This window comes from Ammodytes marinus (genome assembly GCF_949987685.1).
Source record: "Ammodytes marinus genome assembly, chromosome: 14".
In the NCBI taxonomy this organism is placed as follows: domain Eukaryota; kingdom Metazoa; phylum Chordata; class Actinopteri; order Uranoscopiformes; family Ammodytidae; genus Ammodytes; species Ammodytes marinus.
In genome coordinates, this window is record NC_137218.1 from 18,729,436 (window position 1) to 18,753,637 (window position 24,202).

Genomic DNA, 24,202 nt, shown 5'->3' on the forward strand with positions numbered 1-24,202 from the left:
TTTTACAGGCCTTTTCTCAGATATTTGATAAAGTGGCCAAGGAGTCAAACCCCCAAGAAGTCAGTGTGGCCCTTTAAAGGTGGAGTCGGTGATTTTAGAGAATGGTTGTTGTTAAAATCAGATTGTCAAAAAATCTGCTTAGAATCTTAGAAAAAGAATATACTGTTACTGTAAACTGGCATGTTTCAAGCCACGGTGGGCCTTTTGTTGACATACCAGTGTACAGAGCCTAGGCTGTGTATTAACACTAGATTTGTTTTTAGTGCACACACAGTACGGACAAATAGCGGATTGTGAGGAAATATTCAATGATTTTGACAACAAACGTCCAGTATCGCTGACTCCACCTTTAACTTCAGACATCATCGCTATGGTAGCGGATTCAGTAGCTTCCCCTCCATCGATCCTTCTCCTTCCCAGGAACCAAAGCCTGTGTCCTGGGAGCTGCTGCTGCCTTTTGGTGAGTCAATGATGTTCTTGTCTCCAGGTTTTTCTGTGCTCTCCCGGACACTAGACTTCTCTGCTACATTATTTTCAAACTTCATTCCCTTCATCCAGTTTGCCTCCTTTTTATCTTGTCGCAGCTCTATGTCTTTGACCTTGTTTCCAACTCTCTTTTCATCACTGACTTTGGTGATTTGAGCTTGTTTGGGGTTTGGCTCTGTGCAGTCCTTCAACACTGTGGAGACCTCTCTTTGTTCTCCCTCATTCTGTGTGGCCTCGGCCTTCACCTTTTCTTCAACATTATTACAACTTGTCCCTTGCACCGCCTCCTCCTTCACGACATTATCAGTGTTTTCCCTTTTGTCTGCTGCTTCCACCTGTTCTTTTTTCTCACTTTCCTTCTTAGCTCGGCCTTCCTCCATTTTCACCACGTCACAGTCCGTTACCTGCTTCGATCTACATTCGCCTACTGGATTCTCTTGTGTATCTGATGCCTGCTTGGTAACTGAGTCAACCTTTTCTTTATCCACCTCTTCCTCTCCTTGGTGCACTGTCACGTGAAGTGATGTATTTTTCTCATCTGGTTTTTGGTTAAAACCTCTGAAATTGTTCTTGGCACCAAGGATGTATTTCCCAAGTATGGAGGAGCCCGCATTGGTCTCTACGTCATTTGCAGAGTGTCCATCTGCAATCAGAAGATGCTGGACCTCTTTTATATCAGTGTGCATCCTGCAGACTGATTTGTTCAGCTCAGTGATCCGATTCCCGATATCTGAGGGAAGAGAATACAACAATCACAACACAGCGTGCAGGCACTTTTATAATAATATATGCTTACAGTTTTTAATCAGATAACACTTCCTCATTACTTCAAAAAGTGTGACTAGGCAACATGCTGCAGAGTTGGTGCTGCAGTGCTGCCTAACTTGTTTTGTGGATCAATATGATCATATGATCATGTATAATGAATTATTTAGAATGTTTTAAATTAGAACATTTTAAGTTGTTTCTTATTTTATTATTTATCTGATTCTTTAGATAATTGTATTCTTTATTTGTGTTCCAAAATAAGAGGTGTTTTTATAGAGGCCTAAAATGTTCAAAATAAATATCAATGAATGCCTTTTATTTTTATTTCCTTGCCAATTTCAAAATCCCTTTTTGATTCTATTTTTTTTCCAAATTATGCTTTGTTCATGACCCTTTTCATGAAAGTAGTGAGACGTCTTTAGCCACTGTTAGCAACCACAAAAACAATGTTATTCTGAATCCAGTAAACCAGCTGTAATTAGATTAAACAGTTCACAGAAACATTTAATTCATTTATTTTGCTCGATAAGGCTGCACACACTACCTGCCTAGCTGGCTAATTAGCTAGGCTGAGTTGCGAGCTTGCTAACACTAATTTTTCTTTTTGATGCTGAGTCATAAATGAAGATCACAAACTGGTTAGCTGACTAGGGAGGTTCAGTTACTGAGACTGTGTAGGCTACTGTGTTCGTTTAAAACAGCAGCCTCTCCTTAGTTGATTTAGATTCAGAACAACTGACACTGATGTTGTTCTAGCTTACAGAAGCTAACATGTGTTTACATATAGCTGAAGCGGCAGCTGATTGGCTGAAAGGTGAACAGGTTGTGACAACATTAGGATACACAAAATAAAACTTGAAATACAAGTTTCTGGAAATATATAATGTTTCATATGGCAAGTGCACCAACACATGTCAGCTTGAGCCTTCTTCAGGGTCTAGTGTTTCTCTATGTTTTTTTGACATACTTTATCTCATATTGTCTTCTTTACTTCAGACTTTTTAACTGATGGCCATAGTAGAGCCAAGTGTAACAGGTCACGGTTACCTTTCCTCTTGGTCTCCTCGAACTCCCTGCGAGCTGACTCGATATAGCGCTGCACCAGAGCTCTGATCACCTGCTGCCGGTAAGGTAACTTGCTGTTCTCAGATTCTTTGTCATTGGCCTTAAAAAAAGGGCCAATTGTTAAGCAAAGAATATGTAAAAAAAAACTACTACTGTATTTGAATATCAAACTCACACTGACCATTGAGGCTATAGGAGGGTATTCCTTCTCAGAATTATAAGTGCAGCAGCAGCAGATTCGTCTAAATATACCTCTGGAAAATAATTTTAAATAAATAAATAATGTAATTAATTTAAAAAAAAAACATACACAAAGGTTTTATTTAAGAGCTCACCTTAAAATGTAAAAGACAGCTTTGGGTGACGGGATGATGTTGAAGGGCACAGGCATGGTGAGGCCCTCTCTGAAGTAACTGAGGTACAGCTTTGACCTGGCAAATTTCCACTCAACATCTGCATCATCCTGAAATAAAAGATGTTGAGATGTCAGTGTCAGTCTTTAGTTTCTGCTTTTATTGTAGGTTTGCCATAAATATAGTTTAAAAGAACAACAAAATAAATTCTACCTCAATTTTCTGAAAGGAGTTGGTGATCATAGCTATGAGCATGTTGAGAAGGACGATGACAATGACTAGCGTGAAGATGCCGTACAGTACCCTTCCTACGAACTCAGCCAACGCAAACTGTGCCATGTCCACGTACTCGATGTTGGCCACACCGAACATTGTCCAGAATAAGAAGTGGAACGTCTCATTAAACCTGCAGCAGTGCAGTCAGTTAAAGTGTTATCACGCGGAGACCATTTCCATACTATTCTTTGAAATTACAAAAGAGAAAGCACACTTTACACTACAGAAACGGTCTGATACTTCAGAGATGTTATTTAGTATTCAAGATTCTTGTCTGCACTTATTCCATTGTTCACATCTGGATGACAAAGTGCAGTGAGTATGTTGTCAAGTAAATACTTAAACTAATTACCAATCATTTGAATTAGCAGAAAAGACTATTACTAAGAAGAAGTATACAGAGTAGGACAAATTATTGTTGGCTATCTTGCTATTTGTAATATTTCTGTTAATAAGAAATCTGGTTTAAACATTGCATCATATATATCCCAAGCAATACTGGATTCTTTTTAACTTGATATTTGCAAATTAAAAACATGTAATACAAATATATATGCTAATGGGAATGACTTAACATAAAAATCCTAAACACAAACATGTTTTATAAGGTTCCCATATATTTGCTTTTCAAAATGTGGGACATTTAACAATTGAAAAATAAACAAGTCAGTGCTCTCCGGTTGTGAAACTATGGGGCTGCAATACCGTTGTGAATTATCTTTAACATATCTTTGGCATTTCTGTATTCACTTTTCTTGTAAATAACTGTCTGGCATATTTACCAACATCAATATATCTACACTAAGCTCATATTAGCTCACATACTGACCAAGTATATATGTCAGTCTGGCTCTGATATGGTAAAATTCTATGTAGGCTGAACTAAAATAGGCTTATTTGAGAAAAGGGAATTTGGCATATTTGATTGGGCTTACTGGCAGCTGTACCAGAGCAGCTGGTGGATGAGCAGCCTTGTGTAATTGTGATTTCTCAAGAGGGCGCCTTACTCTTACCTGCCAAGATTGGGAGAGATGACATAAGGAACATAGATATTGTTGATGCCACAGAGGAAGGCTGTTCCGATGATCATCAATATAAACATAAATCTAAAAGAAAGAAAGAAAGAAGGAAGGAAGGAAGAAAACAACACACTCATTCTCTTTGTCATGTGCTCCGAAATCCCTTGCAGGAAGTGATCAATATATGAATATGCCAGATGGCAAGATGAAAAAGTGTTTCTACCTCATCATATCATCGATCATTTTCCCTATTGAGATCTGCAGGGTCCCCAGAGACTCGTGGGCCGGCAGGATGTATGCCAGCCTTGTGAAGCTGAGCATGCTGGTCACTGCAAACAGCACCTCTGCAATCAGCTGAGGGTCCTCCTGATGCCAGTCCTCACGTACTGCAAAACAGTTTCACACCACATAACACAGGATGTTCAGCATTAAAGGTCACCTTCTATGCAAAATGCACCTTTTCTTGGGTTTCAGTATTAATATGGGTCCCCCCCGGTGTGTCTGTAGACTCCCAAAGTATGAGAAAAAACTACCCTCTCTCATTTTCTCCACCTCCACTAGTCTGAAAACCTGTGTTTAAAAACCCCAGTCGGATTTCTCTCCCCTTATGACATCACAAGGAGAGAACAACGCTCCCTTATTACAAACCTTACCTAGCACTACATCCACCTGTGATAAGCACACTCAACCGGCAGTTAGACTCAGGGCCAATCAGAGCATACTGGGCTATTTGGAAGGCAGGACTTAAAGGCATACTAGTTGACAAATCACTTCTTGTCAAAATCGGTAAATATCTCCTCACAATCTGCTACCTGTACTGTGTGTTAATACAGAGCCTAGGCTCTGGAAACTGGTATGCAAACAAAGGGATCAACCTATTTTGTTTACATACCCTTTGATTACAAACCAGTTTACAGAGCGTAGGCTGTGTATTCGCACACCATTTATTTTCAACGCACACACAGTACGTACAGCTAGGTTATGAGGAGATATTCACTGATTTTAACAAAAAGTGATTTTTCAACAAACATTATCCAGAATTACCTAGTGTGCCTTTAAAGAGAATCTAAAACGGAGTGTTTCGGAGAGAGGCCGAAAAGACAAGATTTAGCAATGGCACGTTTAGAAATAAAAAGTTTTTTTTGGACACTACACGATGACAGCAGTTTCTTGAAGAAACCCGAATCCCAATTTTTAACCAGAAAATGATCATAACGTGACCTTTAAGACCTTTGACAATAATTTTGTATGAATGGCCCGATATGGCCGTCTCACCGGTCTGAGTGAAGTAGATGCACTCCTCTGTGCCACTGTGGTCGTGGCAGAGGAAGTAACCCTTGAGCACGATGAGCACACGTAGCGCAAAGGACGCCAGGTACATGCTGAGCACCATCACGTCCAAGCAGTTCCACCAGTCCAGGAAGTACATGCGCAGCCCCTCGATCCACACTTCCTTACACTCGTACCAGAAGAATCCTACACGAGACAGCTCAGTATAAACAGTTTAAAAAAGATTTGCTTGTGCACATTGTAGAGGGGAATTGGAAAAGAGAGAGAATGGACCTACCAACCACCCACACCATGTGGAAGGAATTGTGCAGCATGTTCTGCTGCCGGGATGCAAACTTGTCTCGATACATCTCCATAGATATGGATTCTCCAAGTAACGTGATGAGAAACCACAGATAGGAGGCGGAATGGATGAGAAACTTGATCACAGGGATCTTTACTAACTTTCCTGCCTGGAGATAACACAAAGGAGGATGCCAACTGTCAAAGTCAAGACACACTTTTGCTCATTGTGGTGACCGTCCTCTTGTTCTGCCTAATGTGTAATATTTGAAATATCATGAATTTCTGCTGTATTTTGTACCTAATTTAATAGTCGAGTTGTTTTTAACATGTATCAAATATGATACAACAGGTATACATAAATAACATATCTATTAAATCCATAAATGGTCAATGTATTGCATTTCATGATGCACTCTGCATTTTGCCCACCACAATGCCAAACACATGTTTTTGACTATAAAAAAAAACACACAAGGTCAAAAGGTGAAATATAAGGTTGTAAAAAGGTTCACATTTAAAAATAAATAACCAAACCAACTGAAATATTCTAAATATTACAAATGCAATGGACAATATTTTTCTACAATATACTACTGTGCATTCTTGAGATCAATAAAATGCCAAAAATGCCTGATTAGAATAAATGTGATACAAAAAGTCACATTACAATTGTCTTGAGTTTCCTGCCTACTATTCGATGTGGCTTTGTTGTTATTGATCAGGCTTTAAACGGTTAATTAAATGTCTCTCGTGGAACTCTTTTTTTCCTCCAGAAAGTGCATGAGAAAACATCTGGCGATACCCGCTTGACTTGACCTTTGACTTGGGCGCGACCCAGTAGACGAGGCAGAAGAAGGGCATGGTGAAAAAGATCCCCACGGAGACAAAGAGCTTCCAGGCCGTCCTGCTACCTCTCCAGCCTTCCAGGTTCCCACACCAGATGGAAGACAGAACCTGCTGGCAGATTGGATGGGCCACAAACTACACAGAAAAAACACACACACACACACATTGGCAGAGGGACATTACACATAAAGTACATGTTTTCTTTTTTCCCCTCACCACGTCTTGGGTGACAGTAGCCTGAGCTGACCTGCTTCTGATTGTAGTTGACAGCAAGCCGAAGACGGGACAGGTTGGGTATCCCCTCCTGAAAGGCCTGCTCCTCTAAGGAATCCTGACTCTGGTCTCCGCAGCTGTTCAGGATTGTGGTCACCTCGCTCTGGTTGCGACACATGCCCAGCAACTCAACGGCAAACTCTTGACAAAGCTCCTCCAGGCCCAAGTACTGAGGCTGCAGGAGAGAGACACCACAGCACAGCAGTCAGGTAACAACAAAGACATTACTGTGGACAGAGTGTAGTGGGGACATCCTTCTTCTAACGTTATCGGACCTTGAACTCGGGCTCTTTCTGCGAGAGCATGCGGAGCTCTCTGCTGAGACTGAAGGCCCTGAGCATGGCATCGTCCGAGGTGACAGACAGGTAGGCGCGGCTGGCGATGCCGCGGTAGGTGTTGATGCGAGACAGGGAGAACTTCAGCAGGTCGTACTGCCGGCCGTTGCGACACTCCAGACAGGCACAGGATATCTTGTGCGGCCATGGGATGACGTGGCCTTTCTGGGTGAGCATGGTGACTATGTCGTACAGGTCTTTCTGACAGGCTAAGGTCAGGGGGGTCACACCGGGGGCAAACTGGGAGTTGTCAATGGAGCGGTCGTAGATGGCCTGGGAGAAGGACCGCACGTCCATCTTGTTGCCCTTCTCCTGGTCCAGCCGGTCCAGCAGACGCTTCACCACTCGGGGCTGGTTGGTGTCCACGGCGACCAACAGGGCCTCGTGGATCTGCCGGAAGTCAAACTTGACCCCTTGCAGCAGGGCGTCCATGGCCCCCTCGTTGCCCAGGCGGATGGACAGGTTGAGGGCCTCTCTCCACTGGCGGTCCTCAGACTCGTCCAGCTGTCGGATGATGCCGTCGCCGGTCTTCAGCAGGCCACGCAGCAGCTCCACGTTCCCCTCCTGTATGGCCGTGATCAGCTCCGGACGGAACCGCATTTTCTTGTTCATGATCTCGCGCCATTGTTCTGGCTAAAAGGGACAAGACAGGACAGGACAGGACAGGACAAGACAGTCAGCAGGAGTAGATGTCCGTTGTCCACACATTATTATTATTTTTTATCAAATTAATGACAAATGTCAGGGAAATAGCTAACTCCCAAATTGGTTTCATTAGAGGATAAAATCTTGTCAGAAAATTAAATATAGGCTACACCAGTGCTTCCAGGGGGGCGCCGTGAGTTGTCAGGGGGGGGGCGCGGGCTGCCTTGATTTCCAACTGACTTGATTTTTTGATTTATATATTATTTTTTTCAAGTGCTAGAAAGCGCGATGTGTGCTTGTATGGTCATATCCGCGCAAAAGGCCGCGATTTGCAGTAAATAAATGTCCACATGTGTCTCCAAGTGTCTCTGTAGGCTATTTAAAAAGAAATCAAGCAAGTAGACTAATAATAACATTAATGAATTATTGGTTATCTCATCACAGAAGGCCTATTGGCCTATAATAATAAAAAATACCACCTTAACTATGTTTACAGTTTAAAAATGTTTTGAATGAAATGCAAACCTCAGTGAATCATTTGCTCTTGTGACTGAGCAGTCTTGTTTAAATGTTACAAATTGAGCTAATAAATTGAACTTTGAATGTTTTTGCTGCAGAAGTTATCTCAGCAAATTTTTGTTATCTAATTTGATAATAAGGTGATTGTATGCAGAATGCTCGTGCCAGAAACTCATACAGTGGTTTTGTACAGATAAATAAATAAATATTAGCAGGTTCTCATTTAGGGGGGGGGGGGGGGGGCGCAAAAACATTTCTGTCCCCTAAGGGGGGCATGACAGAAAATAATTGAGAACCACTGGGCTGCACAAAGAAAGAGAGAGAGAGAGAGAGAGAGAGAGAGAGAGAGAGAGAGAGAGAGAGAGAGAGAGAGAGAGAGAGAGAGAAAGAAAGTTGCATATTCTACGAATGAGTGCCGGAGACAAATTGTATGGCATCAAGTTAAACACAACTCATTAATAAAATATTGAATAGTCCGTTATAATAAAGGCTTTTAAATGATAGCCTACATGCAGCACAGCAGCTTAAGATTTACCATTTTTAGCCTAATTAAAACTTATCTTTTACTCTTTACTTTCACTGTCATCTATTGATGACAAATTCCACAAACCACGAGTGAATAAAACTCTGCTTACCGTGAGGTTTTCCATTCCTGATGATAAAAAAAAGCAGTATAACTTTGAGCAGTGATCCTGAAATGAAAGCACAATCACATTCTCTGGAGAAATGAAATTTAGCTACAGAGATAAAAGTGAAATCTCAATAGTTTTGCACAAGCAGCTTGAATAAGACTAGAATTGAGCGCTTGGGTGTCCTGAGATCATGTGCTACCGGCTGACTGCACGGTATCAGCACCGACACACTCAAAAACATACATCAATCTCCCATGGGGCCGTGGGCCAATTAAAATGTAACCACTCCAAAGTGTTTAATGCTTGGCCGGGCCCAAACCAAACTGTTCCTGTGTTCAAACAGGAATTAACTATGGTCTTTCCCATTGGAAACAGTGCCATGGTACAATTAAGGAAGCTGTTACTGAACAGGCAGCAGCTGTCATGGTTTCCCCCAAAGGAGCTGGAGGGAGTTCACAGCAGCAGTGGGATAAACAAGGTGCAGAGAGTAAAGGACAAAGTGATTATCTTCACTACTCTCTTTTTATGCAGTAAAAGCAGTAAATCACAATGACTACAGTTTATGCAGTGGTGGAATTGTACATGTCAAAACCTTGTTCTGAGTTGGTTGGAAAAAAACAAGCCTTGTGGGTATCACTTTGGGCTACTCTGATGAGCATTTATCACTATTTTATGATACTTTTATAAACCTATAAATCAGAATCAAAATCATCAGAGTTCTTAATTTTTTTTTTTTTAAATGAGCTTGTCAACCAACTACAAATCAAAAATAAAATCTTGCTTTTATATGAATTTATGAGTAATAATATAATACACTAATTATCTAGTATGACACTCACAGCCTGCAGACGTTTTTCTGCATTGAGTACTTTCAATATTTTTAACAAAAACAATTCTTATTACACAAAGTTTTATTTTAAATGGATACCGTTGACTTGTAGAGGAGTATTTTTACCATGTGGTATTAGTATTTTTTTTTTTACTGAAGGATTTGAATGCTTCCTCTACCACTGACTGCAGTATGTACTTTACCATGGAAACTTGGTCACTGCCGACAGTTTTCAGGTTATATTAAAATAAAAATTATGTTTGAAATGAAGGCTTATCTAATTTACAGTACAGCATGTGTTTATCAGTCATTTAGTCAACTAGACTGTGAATACACAAGTGCACAGCAGAGGGAGGAAAAGGGCCACTGTAGATGTACAGTAATGCTCTTAAAGTGGTGTGACAGCTGTTCTTTTGATGACAATACCCACATCTTAAAAAAAATCTAACTGAACAGCAAATATGCTCCTTCGTGGACCAGCTTGTTAAACTCTACATACTGTCATCACCTACTGTTGGCCGCGAAGGTAACGGAGTCATGGCAACCGATTAGCAAAGATGTAAGTAGCTGTATGCAAAGAAGTATAAAAACAAATTATACGTTCAAAAGAAATATTTACTACTTTTAAGAAACCACTTCAATTAAGTACAATATAAACACTTTTCAATTTACAAACTCTGATAATTGACATTTCTATGTATACTTCTTCTGAAGTGAAGTCCACACCTTCATCTTCTCTATGTGGTGTGTATTCATCGCTGTATTTTCTTTATAAAAATTATGTAGTGAAAACTGGAATTAAAACAACTTAAAACGAAAATATTCCTTGAGTTGAAAAACACAAGAAGGTGTTAACATTTGATGTATAATGTAAACTATAATTTTTTCCAGACAAAAGCAAAACGAGAGTTGCTATAACACTATATATCAAAGATAAGCTTTACCTGTAACCAAATCCTTTACAACTACATGCAATCTTTTTTGGGAGTGCAAATCATGTAGGATTTTCCTTCAAGTGCTATTTGATCATTTCCTCCTTCTCACTTTATGGCACAAACTAAAGACTTTCCCAAGAAGCAAAAAAAGAAGTTCCAGAGTAAAATATCACTTTAAAAGTAAAAACATTGAAAGACATATTGATTTCCCTGTAAGGATGACATTAAATCCTTTTTGTTATCATGATTTAACACAAACTGTCACATCATGATTGAAACATTTGAAATGTCAACCTTTGTATAGACTCTAGCCCCTTTTACACAGAGATTGCGGAACAACATCACTCCAATATGCCGGCTTTGCTTGCTTCTGTGTTATTTACACAGAACCAAGCAACGCCGGCCTGCTGGCGCATCAGTAGCCCCTTTTACACAGCGTTCCGGAATGAAAGAGGTGCTTGTAAACAGTGTCAGGTGTGACGTAAACATTTAGCACCGCGCCGGTCAGCTGCTTTACAGCAACAACACTGGCCGGTGAATTGAGAGCAGAAGTGCTGGAGCTTGCAGTAAGAGGGCCGTATTTTACTGTCCCCACGATGTGCCAGTTGATCTCGCTACGCGCTGAGTCCAACATCACTGGGACAGTTAACCAAACTGACTAAATCAATCCGACCGCTTCACCTGTGTGTGTGTGTGTGTGTGTGTGTGTGTGTGTGTGTGTGACAGGTTGGTTGTGAGCGAGTCTCTTTGTAAGGGCAGCGATCTGCCAATCAGACACACACATACACACTGTGTGTGAAGTCACGTTACTGTAGACAGAAATAAAGTGTGGATATACGCTCAGACTTAGGATAATAATAGTGGTGGCGATCCGGTCGCAGCCTAGCTTAGCCTAGCCTAGCTTTCCCATTGTACAACTTCCCCTGGGCAGAAATAGACTCATACACTCTGCAAAATGAAGCGTGGGGGTTTGGATTGAGCAGCGGACTTCATGACCAGCTAGATTATACGCCCTTCCTTTTATTTGGTGATTTTTACAGGACATCAGTCCGCCGTGGTTAATGTTAAACACACGTCCTTCAACTGCTAACATGGTCGCATGTTTAGAACGTAGGCTATGGAACGTCAAACGCCCCCCTGTTCCGCAACAACAAGCTGGCCACATTTAAACAGAGAGGCGGAACTGATTGTGTCGGGAATCTTACTACCCCCCGAGGTAGTAAAATTCCCGGAACAATCTCTCGCACTTTTCTTCCCTCGTTCCGCAACGGTCGCATTTATACAGCAGGGCGGCGGGCCGAAATTCCGGCATATTCCCGGCTTTCACTGGGTGTGTAAAAGGGGCTTCTGTTAGGCTCCTAATGGTGGCAAAGGCTCAACTGATTATTTAACAACAGAAAAAGCAGCAATGCATCTCAACAGACTCCTGAATATTGAGATCATGCATGAGCCAAAACAATGATTTCTGAGAATGACCACAAATTAATACCGCACTTAAAACTCATCTCAAACACGACAAAAATGACCTCAATTATTTTTCAGTTTAAACACTCAGTTAAAGCATCAACAAAAGAAAAGAGGAAAAAGTCCTCTGTATTCACATATTACTCCTCAAAAGGCAAAGTTAAATAAAGACTAAAATCCAATACTAAATGTACAGAAAAACCCATGTTTCACATGGTGTGTGAAATAGAGGATAGTGTTCATGTTGTCACTAACAGTGCAGGTCAGTTCAGTAGGTTGTAGGGTTACTCCTTTCTTGATTCTGCCTCCTCCTTTATCTTCTGCTCCTGCATGCGACTCCGAGTGGAGCCTGCACGAAAAAAACATGTTAGATAGTTAGAATGAACAAAAAGGACTAATTTGGCATATGAAAAGGCAAAAAACAGAACTTCATATATTAAGTGGTTTCACTCACTCATCTCTGCGAGTTTCTGTATCAGCGTAGAATCTCCTCCAGATTTGCTGCAAATTAAAATACATAAAGTGTATTTTTTAATTGAAATTATATTCACAAATGCAATGATAAATTAAGTAAGTGTAGTGTTAGTTAGTTTCTTTTTAGTTTTTTTTACATTGATGTACAGTCAGTAAAATGGCCAATACAAATAATATTTGCAACAGACCTGCCATCGGCTTCATCTTGCCCATCCACATCAAACCGCAACCTCTTTAGAGGCTTGGGGGTGGAGCCCAGATCCAGAGTCCTCTTAAAGGAGCGCTCGCTGCTGCTGTTGACCATCTGGTTGATCTTCTGGAACCGATTGGATAGCTGCGGATGGAAACATCAGATAAATAAATAAAGATAAAGAAATCGTTGCCATTGCACTTGTTAAATTGAGATAATTTAATGTGCTACAAAGCAAACAAAAGGAGACTCTCACCCCAAAAGATTCACCGATTGATACCAGCATTCTGTAAGACAAAAAGCAGAAGTGATCATCAGCACATTTATTTATTTTTTCTCCAACAACTACTTAAGCTGTCCGGAAGAACAATGTTCCATGAATATGCAGAACTCACTTGGAGCGAGGAGTCATGATTCCCGGGGACATGCGTGGGCTTTTCAGAGGGGAGATGTACACATTGTTGCTCCCAGGCACACGCAGAGGAGAGTTGGGGAACTTGTAGGGGCTGCGTGGTATTTGTGGGATCGGAGAGAGGGTGGGCGGCTACAAAAACACAACAGTGAACAGTGAGAGGATGTAGTAGTAGGAAGGGTCAAACTGTAGAATCTTCACAGGGGAGGTGACTTACCCTTGTAGACGCATACTGCAGGATGTTTGTTTTCAGCTTTTGCATGAAGACTTGGTTGTAGAAGACAATGATGGAGTCAAAGTGGCCCTCGCTGATCAACACGTGCTTAAAGGTCTGTAACATTTAGAGTGACACAGAGTTCATAACCATTTTATGTCACAATACCAATACCATTACAACAAAAACATTATAACATTAAATATTGTCACCTCCTGGTTGGTGTTGGCCATGTTCTTGTAGGCTGTGACAATTGTCTTAAAGCGCAGATCAACACTCTTCACTTTACATATGGCGTACATGGCTGACATCATCAACTACAAGGAGAATGAGAAGGAAAAGAATTGAGGAAAGAGATGCTTAGAGAACATCAAGAGTGACTGACCAATTGAAAGACAGGGACCAAATCAGAAAGCGTATAGTCATGGTTACCTGGTCGAGGTGGCGGTCTCTCATTAACTCGTGCTCGTGCTGCAAAGTGTGCTGGAACAGGGTCCATATGATGGGCTCCAGTTCGGGGTGGTTGGAGAGCAGGTAGGAGCAGAGGATCTTCAGCCTTGTGTAGGCCAGGCGGTACACTGCCCACAGAGGAAAGCCCAAAGACAAGTGTTCAGTTATACATTTGTAAAGTGGAGATGACAGCATCAGGATTACCGTTTGACCACAAATCTATTATTTAGTCTTGTGGAAGTAAACTTAAAGCTCACATATTATAAACTTTTCTGTCAATATTATATGGTCTTAGAGGTCCCTAATACGTTTTTCTTTAGTTGTTTGCTGAAAAAACCGTTCAGATCATTTATTGTAGTATGCCTAGATACCCTGATGTTCAGCTAATCTCACGATGGCCTATTTCTTAAACCGAGCTGCAGCTCCCCTCGTAAATATACAATCTTTGAGCTGCCCCCGCCCCTCTCTGGAAGCGACGGGTCCATAGCCTGTAGTAGTAGCCTGTCCACAGTGCCTGTACTTTTAGCCGTTAGCACGGAAGCTAACGGCTAAAAATATCACGAAAATCAGAGAAAGAATGAGCTTCAAAGTTAGACTAAAACTCTATTACCTTCCTATGCTTTGTCTGGCTAAAAACGAGGCATTTTCAGACTGCTGTGGAGAATATAAAGAGCTTGTAATGGGCAAAATATCAATGCTTTTCCCGAAGCGACGGGTCCATAGCCTGTAGTAGTAGCCTGTCCACAGTGCCTGTACTTTTAGCCGTTAGCACGGAAGTTAACGGCTAAAAATATCACGAAAATCAGTGAAAAAATTAGCTTCAAAGCTAGACTTCGACTCTATTACCTTCCTATGCTTTGTCTTGCTAAAAACGAGGCTTTGTCAGACTGCTGTGGGGAAGATAAACAGCGTGTTATGAGCAAAAGCTGGTTGCTTGTCCCAAAGCTAATAGCTATACACCAGGCAGGCAAAAATACCAATAAAAATATTATTTTAGTTTCACCGTTTAAAAAAACCCACAAGTAGCTTCCTATCCGTTGTGTTATTAAAAACGAGGCATTAATAGACTGCTGTGGTTAAGATAAATTAGTGGAGTATGAGCAAAAGCATTCTGTGTTGGTGTATGTAACATTCAGGCTGTACTATGGGCATCTTGTCGCTTAGCGGGGAAATTTTCCATCGGATCGGACGTTTCTGGTTACTTATGTGGGGGGAAGCATGGACATATAAAGAAAATATGGGGATGTGGCTGTGCCGACTGTGACGTAATAGTCGGCGAGAATTCTGACTCGAGTATATTGGGGGGGAGGGGTGGGGGTTTCAGAAAGGGAGAGAGTGAGAAAAGGAGAGATTGTTATTTTTTTGATATTTTGGCAGTCTCTAGGCACACCGTGGACCCATGGATATGTTGGAACACATTTAAAAAGTGCATTTAGCATAATATGTGACCTTTAAACCAAAAGTAATCTGCATTGATCAAAAAACTATGCATTCGATCTTGGACGCCATCTTACATTTTTTATAGAAGAGGCTGAGAGAGTTCGATTTCGGCTGTCGAGAAGTGGGTCCGGCAGGCTGGGTCAGAGGCTGGGAGGAAGCTTGAGAGATGTGCATAGCAGAGGACTCAGGAGGCAAGACACGCATGCCAGGACGCATGGGGGACAGATATCTGTAAAGGCATTGGATCAAATATAATTTAACTGAATGTACAGTGGAGGAAATAAGTATTTGATCCCCCACTGATTTTGTAAGTTTGCCCACTTACAATGAAATGAGCGGTCTATAACTTTAATGCTAGGTTTATTTTAACAGTCAAAGACAGAATATCAAAAAGAAAATCCAGAAAATCACGTAAAAAAAAAGATATAAATTATTTTGCATTTCATTGAGGGAAATAAGTATTTGATCCCCTATCAAAGCATTGCTTAGTACTTGGTGGAGAAACCCTTGTTGGCAAGTACAGAGGTCAGACGTTTCTTGTAGTTGATGACCAGGTTTGCACACATCTCAGGAGGAATTTTGGACCACTCCTCTTTGCAGATCCTCTCCAAATCTTTGAGGTTTTGAGGCTGTCGCTTGGCAACTCCAAGCTTCAGTTCCCTCCACAGATTTTCGATGGGATTTAGGTCTGGAGACTGGCTAGGCCACTCCATGACCTTAATGTGCTTCTTCTTGAGCCACTTTGTTGCCTTTGCTGTATGTTTTGGGTCATTGTCATGCTGGAAGACCCATCCATGATCCAGTGACCTGGCTGAGGGAATGAGGTTGTCAGCCAGGATTTCATGGTACATGGCCCCATCCATCTTTCCCTCGATGCGGTGAAGTCGACCTGTCCCCTTAGCACAGAAACACCCCCAAAGCATAATGCTTCCTCCTCCATGCTTGACGGTGGGGATGGTGTTCTTGGGGTTGTACTCAGCATTCCTCTTCCTCCAAACACAGCGTGTTGAATTAATACCAAATAGCTCAATCTTTGCAATCTTTGTTTCATCTGACCACATCACCTTCTCCCAAGCATTCTCTGAGTCGTTCAGGTGTTCATTGGCAAACTTCAGATGTGCCTTCTTGAGCAGGGGGACCTTACGGGCGTTGCAGGATCTTAATCCATTACAGCGCAGTGTGTTACCAATGGTTTTCTTGGTGACTGTGGTCCCAGCTGCCTTGAGATCATTAACAAGCTCCTGCCTTGTAGTTCTGGGCTGATCCCTCACCGTTCTCATTATCATTGAGACCCCACGAGGTGAGATCTTGCCTGGAGCCCCAGACCGAAGGAGATTGATGGTCATTTTGTGCTTCTTCCATTTTCTAATAATCGCACCAACAGTTGTCTCCTTCTCACCCAGCTTCTCACCAATGGTCTTGTAGCCCATTCCGGCCTTGTGCAGGTCTACAATCTTGTCCTTGATGTCCTTAGACAGCTCTTTGGTCTTGCCCATGATTGAGAGGTTGTAGTCTGATTTATTCTGTGGACAGGTGTCTTTTATAGAGTTAACGACAGGTGTCTTTTATACAGGTAACGAGTTGAGATCAGGAGAACTTTCTTAAAGTTAAAGGACTGTTCTGTGGGAGCCAGCATCCTTTATTGTTGGTAGGGGATCAAATACTTATTTCCCTCAATGAAATGCAAAATAATTTATATCTTTTTTTTTATGTGATTTTCTGGATTTTCTTTTTGATATTCTGTCTTTGACTGTTAAAATAAACCTAGCATTAAAGTTATAGACCGCTCATTTCATTGTAAGTGGGCAAACTTACAAAATCAGTGGGGGATCAAATACTTATTTCCTCCACTGTAAATGCACAAATCACAGATAATAACAATGTTAAGAATGAAAGGTAGGGGAGGAGGTTAAAAGAACAGATAGGAGGGCTCATATCGAGTCGTGGGGCCTCTACGGATTCTCTTTTTTGCATAGGAAATTTAATTTCCTAACGAGATGACCCGGAAGTACTTGGCGGATAGGTGGTTCGAATTCTAAAAATGCTTAAGAAAGGAGCCTTGGTGCATCCTTTAACCCTCCTTTAGCATAGGTTACTCCTGACCAACCTTTACGAAAGGAAAGGACATAGTGGTATCCCATAATCCTTTCCGGCGGCAAGATTTAAAGCAACAGGCCACCGACGGTATTACCAACTCTACGCAAATACTAACGAGAGACGCGGTAAAACAGAAGAGAGGAGAAGAGAAGAGAGGAAGATTTTACTCGACTAAAACAAAACTTCTGGAGGCTTAAAGGATAGAAGATTTGACTATTCGTAGAGGCCCGTGGCCTTTAGCACAGACAGATGCATTGTGGGATGGTGGTGGACTCACAGGTCAGCTGCGGTGTGGTTGTGCTGCAGTGGTTGGCTAAAACTGGCTGGGGTCTCCACCTGCTCAGCTGCTCCGCCCTCATGCTCCTGTTTCAGCAGCTCAAACAGCGGGGAGCCCTGCAGAAAAACAACAGGTTTATTTATATTTAAAGGTCATATATAATGCCTTTTTAAGGTTCAATATTGTCATTTGGGTTTCCCCTAGAAACAGTTTTCATGGTGTAGGGTTAAAAAAAACAGTTCGTATTTTTCACAATGCCATTGCTGAATTTACTCTTTTCAGCCTTTGTCTGAAACTCTCCGTTTTAGAGCCTGTCTCTTTAAACCCAACCTTCAAAAAGCCAAGTCTGCTCTGATTGGCCCTAAATCTAACTGGCGGTTGGATTCGCCCCTTATGACATCATAACGGAAAATAAATCCACCTGGTGTTTTTTGAGCACAAGTTTTCAGAAAGGTGGGGTTGGAAAATGAAAGATGAATTACACACTGTATGACTTTTTAATGGCAATAATTAGTCACATCCTAGGGTTAAGACGTCCCCATAAGCTTACACAACAAGTGAGGTGCTCAAAGAAAGAGGTCTGGGGGGCACCCGTGGCGCAGTGGGTAAGGGCGTCGCCCCCCGGGCCAAGGCCCCGCAGCAGACCCGGGTTTGAATCACCCCTGGGTCCGTTCTCTGCATGTCTTCCCCTCTCTGTCCCATTTCTCTCTGTCTCTACAAACTGTCAATAACGCATGAAAAATATCTTTAAAAAAAGAAAAGAAAAAGGTCTGGTCAACAGTGCAAAATTCACAAGGAAACCACCTGCCTTCAACAAAAACCTTCGATCATATAACATTTCCAGGGAGGGCAAAGATAAGTTTTTTGAAATGCCTTTCACACCGCCGCAAAATCAGAACCGGCTCCGGCCTGTAAAAACCGGTTCAACTCCAACCCTAGGATTGAGCTGGGCTTGAGGTAAGAACTGCCTGCACCAGCGGCCCGGGGGAGGGATTATCCTGACCAACCAGTATGAAGGTATTATTGTAGCATAAGTCTTTAGCACGTGTAACTGCAGATTTTGAATGCGTAAACTGAAGTCACAAATGTGTAACAGTAGATTTGAAGTCGTAAATATTTGTTTTGCATGTGTACTCCAAAGTCACAAATGTGTAACAGTAAATTTGAAGTTGTAAATATTTTTTCTACCATTGTGGACACAAAATAGGGGCTACGAGTTCACAAATCGTTGTTACGGGTGCACAAATCCTATCCTGTGCATCGCAACTTCAAAGAGTCATGCGCTTGACACTTTTGCTACAAACATTGCAGCACAGTTGGTGCAAAACACATTTGCACACCCGTGTTTCATAATGTGAGAACATGCCCCCAATTTGTGCATTCGTAAACCCAAATGTGAACTAACGCATCAGAAGTTGCACATCTGTGAAAAATGTCCTCACAAATAAAATGATATCGAGCACAGCATTTTAATGAGCGAGCACAAATCGATGATACAACTGCTCAAATCTGTTCCTACAAGTCTCAGCTGAGGGTTTTCTCTGCTCGAATCTGCTCCTGCAAGTCTCGGCTGTGGGTTTTTTTGCAGGTAGATTTGCACCACGCCCAGGTGGTAAATGTGGTGCAAAAGTGTTTCGTATGCGTAGAACCATGCGTAGAACAGATTTGTATCCGTAGAAGGTGGGCGGGACAACATTGTCGCATCATCCAATGAAAGCGCCGGTTGGGACACGTGACGTCAGCATGTGAACAAACGGAGGAAAAGCCTTTTTCCTTCGTCCCTTTTCACCAGAAATTGTAGGAAATGACTAAATGAGCAACAACAACTATCAAACTAATGCGAAGTAGTAGGTAGTAGTGAATTGAACTCTTTTTCTGTAGTTTTACATAGCATTTTTTAAGTAATGGAGAATTATATTATATGTACTCCAGCCTTTGAGGAAAAGTAGTCCAAGGTGTCTGTAACAGTAAATAAGCCGCGTTAGCTAGTTTTGAGGTGGTTTCCCGATCATTTTAGACAGGACAGGAGGCTTATTATGTGACACGGTGAAGTTGAGGAGGGGATACCCATTAAACACCAGGACCTGCGGTGGTTTAATAAACAGTTGAGCTGCTTCACAATCTCTGTCCGGAGCCACAGCAGTGTCTGGACTGACGGTCACGAACACAGACCTAGGGTTTAGCTAGAGCCTACAGGACACGGAGCCATCAGAGATTCATACCACGGAAACTATGAACTGTAAGTCTGGTTTTCTTATGTTTTTAAACTTCAAAGTTGGTCGGTATAATACGTTCAATGATGAGAAGCAACGTGTGGTTATAATGTATTGCAGGCAGCATAGCTAACCACTAGCTAACAAGTCATAATGGGTATAACAGCTAATGTTCGTTAGCATATTATTTTAAAGGATGTACCGTTTTTTAAGGCATTTGGTCACTTCTAAGGATGTTAATAATTAACTGTTAACGTAAAATAAGAAGGCTGACCAATGAATCCTTCCGTTAATCAGTTAAAATAATCCCGGCGCTAGCCAGGGAAATATGAGTCAGCTGAATACTGGAGTCTCGTTGCTATAATAATAATCAGCGTGTCTGTATGTCTGCTTTTCTGGGACATCGGCACCTTCATACATAGCCTACTAGTTTTACATCAGGATGTAATGTTAGCATGTGTCGACCTCATATAGAGCGTTTTCTGTCTTAATAGTGGCTATGAAGATCCAAATAAACACATGTGAGCAGTATACTATTCTGCTCAGCCCGTCTCAACATCATGTTGCTGTTTCTGAATAAAAACAGGTAGACAAGCGTCCCATTATGCAAAGGATTTTTTTTTTAATTGTGCAGCTCCATCGTGTTTAAATCATATCTTATATCTGTTTTTCCAGCCAGAAAAAAACCATTTACAACTAATTTTAAAAGTCACTAATGACAAGATACCCCCCACGAAGAGAATGAATTGCAGGGCTGTTATAATAAACTATATTGATTAGTTTTTAGCTTTGTGTTCTTCATCAACTCGAACCTACATGTATTTTATTTATTTTATAAATCTTAACATTATCTTAACATCTGAATGGCACAATCTGCTTTTCCACAGACTCATCTTGGCTGTCCTGCACAAGGCCTGCACAAGTGTCTGGGATTTCCACCCTGTCAGGGAGAAGCCATTGTACAGTGAGCAGCTACAGTCAGTCCTAACTATTAGCCGTCATGTGTTTACTATAACATCACTAATGGGATCTAACAATTGTTTCCGTCCCCAGTGTATGCATTGCTGAGGGAAGGACACTCCAGATAACTGAAGACTTCACTGCTCCTGCTGCCTTGAGAAGATCTCCGAAGATGGAGCAGCGTGGAACTCACCTGGCAGTCACAGCACATCAGTCTGACTCTACACTCTACACACAATTTGTTTTCAATTTTTAGAATGTGATTATTATAAATCTAGACAAAGTCAGATCATACTCAATTCATAATCATATTGATTGCAGTAAATGAGGTGACATACTCAGTCATGTTTATTTGTTTGACATATTAAAAAGGTAGGGGAGATTTTGATTAAATATGGTAAACAGTTGGGCTACAGACCAAGGACTAAGTTACTAGTTTTATGTTTTGTTTTATAAAGTCTTGTTCCGGCACATGCCAGAGCATTTTGGGTATTTTGTTCATTTTCTCTTAATAAAATAACGCCATACACAACTTTACTTGGAGGTATGCAATTGTGAGTGCATTCTAGTTTTAAACTGGTTGATTTGTATTTTTCATTTTGACCGTATGTATATGTTTAGTAAATCCACAAATATTTTAAAAAGTCCAAATCTTGTGATTTGTTTGTGGGGTAAGCTTTTACTATACATTTGTACTGATTGTGCTTTGATGTGATAACTGCAAATCATAAATATAATTGATATAGGGCATTTATTAGTCTTGCTTTAGCAGCATGCAGACCTACTTATTAATGCAGCACGTGATCTGAATTAACATGTTCTAAACTGCATAAAATGTTATGGTGTGACACTTTGTGATTGTGATTAATTAAAGTAATCACTGAAATGAGGTTATATGAAGCTTTGTACCCTGTTCTTCTGGACACGTCACATGAGGTAAGGTGTATAGCAGAACTGTCTGGGGATAAGCACACAGTTAAACCTGATCATCTAATTATCAGTTTGTGATACAAGTAGTGATAATTTCACATGGAAAATGTGAGATAGAGGAACAATTATTCCAATTCAGTTTTAATGTGTCCTCTATACTTTTCTATTGCCTTGTAGAGTAGGTTACTTATTCACTTCACTATTCACAAGTTTAAATTAATTAAGCTTACTACATTTAGAAGACTAAGTGTATGATTTATAAGCATATTTCTGGATTTAGATACTGAATACTCTGCAGCAAGATATGTAGGCCTACTTTATTTACTTTGGTCCTCAATGCCTGCAACGTCCTCCTCACCCCCTGCGTGTGGTGTGTTTTAACCATAGATAGTTTTAACAGCCAGGAGCCTTGACAGCGGCTGCGGGACAATAAACTATTGTCGATAGTTAGCCTGCTATCGGTGTATGAATGTGTGTAAATGGGAACAGGTCTCCCTTGCAAAAGAGTCTTCGGACTCAATGGGATATACCTGTATAAATAAAGGTTAAAAAATATATAATGGAAATTCATTCTCTATTTAATAAGACTACTTTTATTAAAATGTAAAGGTTTTAAAGAGAAAAACAGCAGGTTTAAACAGTTACACCAGTGCCAATCACACAGCAGACGTTAACTGACGTCGACGCTGGCCCTTATATCTGCTAAAGTAAACTTGTTAATGACTTTCACTACTGGCATAAGGCTCCGCTGTAGTTCCCTCTTATTCAATTCCCTTATTATTACATTTCCTACATTTTCTGGTGAAAAGAGACGACCATGGACCAGCCATGGACATATGAGGGAGACGAAGGAAACAGGCTTTCCCTCAGTCTGTTCACATGCTGACGTCACGTGTCCCAACCGGCGCTTTCATTGGATGATGCGACAATGTTGTCCCGCCCACCTTCTACGGATACAAATCTGTTCTACGCATACGAAACACTTTTGCACCACATTTACCACCTGGGCGTGGTGCAAATCTACCTGCAAAAAGACCCACAGCCGAGACTTGCAGGAGCAGATTCGAGCAGAGAAAACCCTCAGCTGAGACTTGTAGGAACAGATTTGAGCAGTTGTATCATCGATTTGTGCTCGCTCATTAAAATGCTGTGCTCGATATCATTTTATTTGTGAGGACATTTTTCACAGATGTGCAACTTCTGATGCGTTAGTTCACATTTGGGTTTACGAATGCACAAATTGGGGGCATGTTCTCACATTATGAAACACGGGTGTGCAAATGTGTTTTGCACCAACTGTGCTGCAATGATTGTAGCAAAAGTGTCAAGCGCATGACTCTTTGAAGTTGTGATGCACAGGATAGGATTTGTGCACCCGTAACAACGATTTGTGAACTCGTAGCCCCTATTTTGTGTCCACAATGGTAGAAAAAATATTTACAACTTCAAATTTACTGTTACACATTTGTGACTTTGGAGTACACATGCAAAACAAATATTTACGACTTCAAATCTACTGTTACACATTTGTGACTTCAGTTTACGCATTCGAAATCTGCAGTTACATGTGCTAAAGACTTATGCTACAATAATACCTTCATAAACCAGACCAACTCAGACCTCATGCCGCCATATTTAAAAACACCACTACTACGAGACGTAAACATAACATAATTACCGAACGTAGCGATCAAATTGACCGGCGAAAATACGCTGTATGGGTCTTGTTTGCAAAGTGAGAGCCAACACGTGTAAAAATAAGACGTATTCGCCGCTTTTATTGTGCTTCAAGCTAGTGGTAGCTTTAGCGTTAGCCACAAGAGCAGCGGCGTCGGGCGACGTACACACGTTTACAGTGACACCATGACGTTGCTCTCTTGCCGGCTCCATGGCTGGCTCTGGTCGTTGTGAAACCAACCGGTTCATAACTAGGATAAGGCTGTAACCAGTTTTTAACTGGCCCCAGCACCAGCCCGGAACTGGCTCATGGTTCTTTTTGGTGTGAAAGGCCTATCATTGAACCTCATCCAGGGAGGGACAGATGACAGAAAGCACTATTTGATTCCCATGCCACACACGTTGCTTCCACATTTTCAAATTACAACAGAAGGTTATGGTTGTAGTGGCAGATATTACATATGATATATCTCTGGACTCAAATGTTGGAATGCTTATTAATGCAATAGGAAACATTGTTATATCTTGTATAGACTTATAAGTGTAATGAATTGTAAACTGAAATGTAGATTCCTCAAATGCATATCCAACAAACCACTCAGACGGGCCACACCTCTCCTATTGTACTATGCCCCCTGTTGAATCTTCAAACTGTCCCCCCCACCATCCCCCCTCACATGACTGGCCAAATTGAGAACATTGCATTGTTGTTATGGTGAACTGAAGCCATTGTTGTATCTTAAACCTGTCTCACTACATGGTCATTTTGCAACTCTCTTTTTCAATGACTCTGGCTATGAAGAAATGCCACAGCAGAATATGAATCAGTCCTGAGGCCGCACATAAAG

The 24,202-nt window shown here is 41.3% G+C and overlaps 2 protein-coding genes and 1 long non-coding RNA gene across 3 annotated transcripts in view; 1 reads left to right on the top strand and 2 right to left on the bottom strand.

Annotated features, from left to right (window-relative positions):
* Positions 1-368: 368 nt before the first annotated feature.
* On the bottom strand, positions 369-8,810 carry LOC307261026 (short transient receptor potential channel 2-like; the record flags this gene model as incomplete). Its single annotated transcript, XM_080041463.1, has 13 exons — positions 369-1,216; positions 2,302-2,419; positions 2,501-2,573; positions 2,655-2,782; positions 2,886-3,078; positions 3,962-4,054; positions 4,191-4,353; positions 5,243-5,443; positions 5,535-5,709; positions 6,359-6,523; positions 6,636-6,836; positions 6,937-7,629; positions 8,796-8,810. 13 exons carry the CDS (start codon positions 8,808-8,810, stop codon positions 369-371), a joined length of 3,066 nt encoding a protein of 1,021 aa, XP_079897589.1.
* Positions 8,811-10,302: 1,492 nt separating this feature from the next.
* rb1 (retinoblastoma 1) overlaps positions 10,303-24,202 on the bottom strand; it is a 32,482-nt gene continuing 18,582 nt past the window's right edge. Inside the window, exons 18-27 of the mRNA XM_080040954.1 lie at positions 17,575-17,690; positions 15,275-15,429; positions 13,743-13,888; positions 13,523-13,627; positions 13,314-13,427; positions 13,080-13,228; positions 12,941-12,971; positions 12,683-12,828; positions 12,475-12,521; positions 10,303-12,369 (exon numbers count right to left, since the gene is read on the bottom strand). Of these exons, the coding sequence (XP_079897080.1) occupies positions 12,305-12,369; positions 12,475-12,521; positions 12,683-12,828; positions 12,941-12,971; positions 13,080-13,228; positions 13,314-13,427; positions 13,523-13,627; positions 13,743-13,888; positions 15,275-15,429; positions 17,575-17,690 (1,074 nt within the window). The 3' untranslated portion in view covers positions 10,303-12,304. The remainder of the gene's footprint in view (positions 12,370-12,474; positions 12,522-12,682; positions 12,829-12,940; positions 12,972-13,079; positions 13,229-13,313; positions 13,428-13,522; positions 13,628-13,742; positions 13,889-15,274; positions 15,430-17,574; positions 17,691-24,202) is intronic.
* Positions 19,601-21,641, top strand: LOC307260679. Its single transcript, XR_013845191.1, has 3 exons — positions 19,601-19,813; positions 20,675-20,751; positions 20,841-21,641. It is a non-coding gene; the product is annotated as an uncharacterized lncRNA (long non-coding RNA).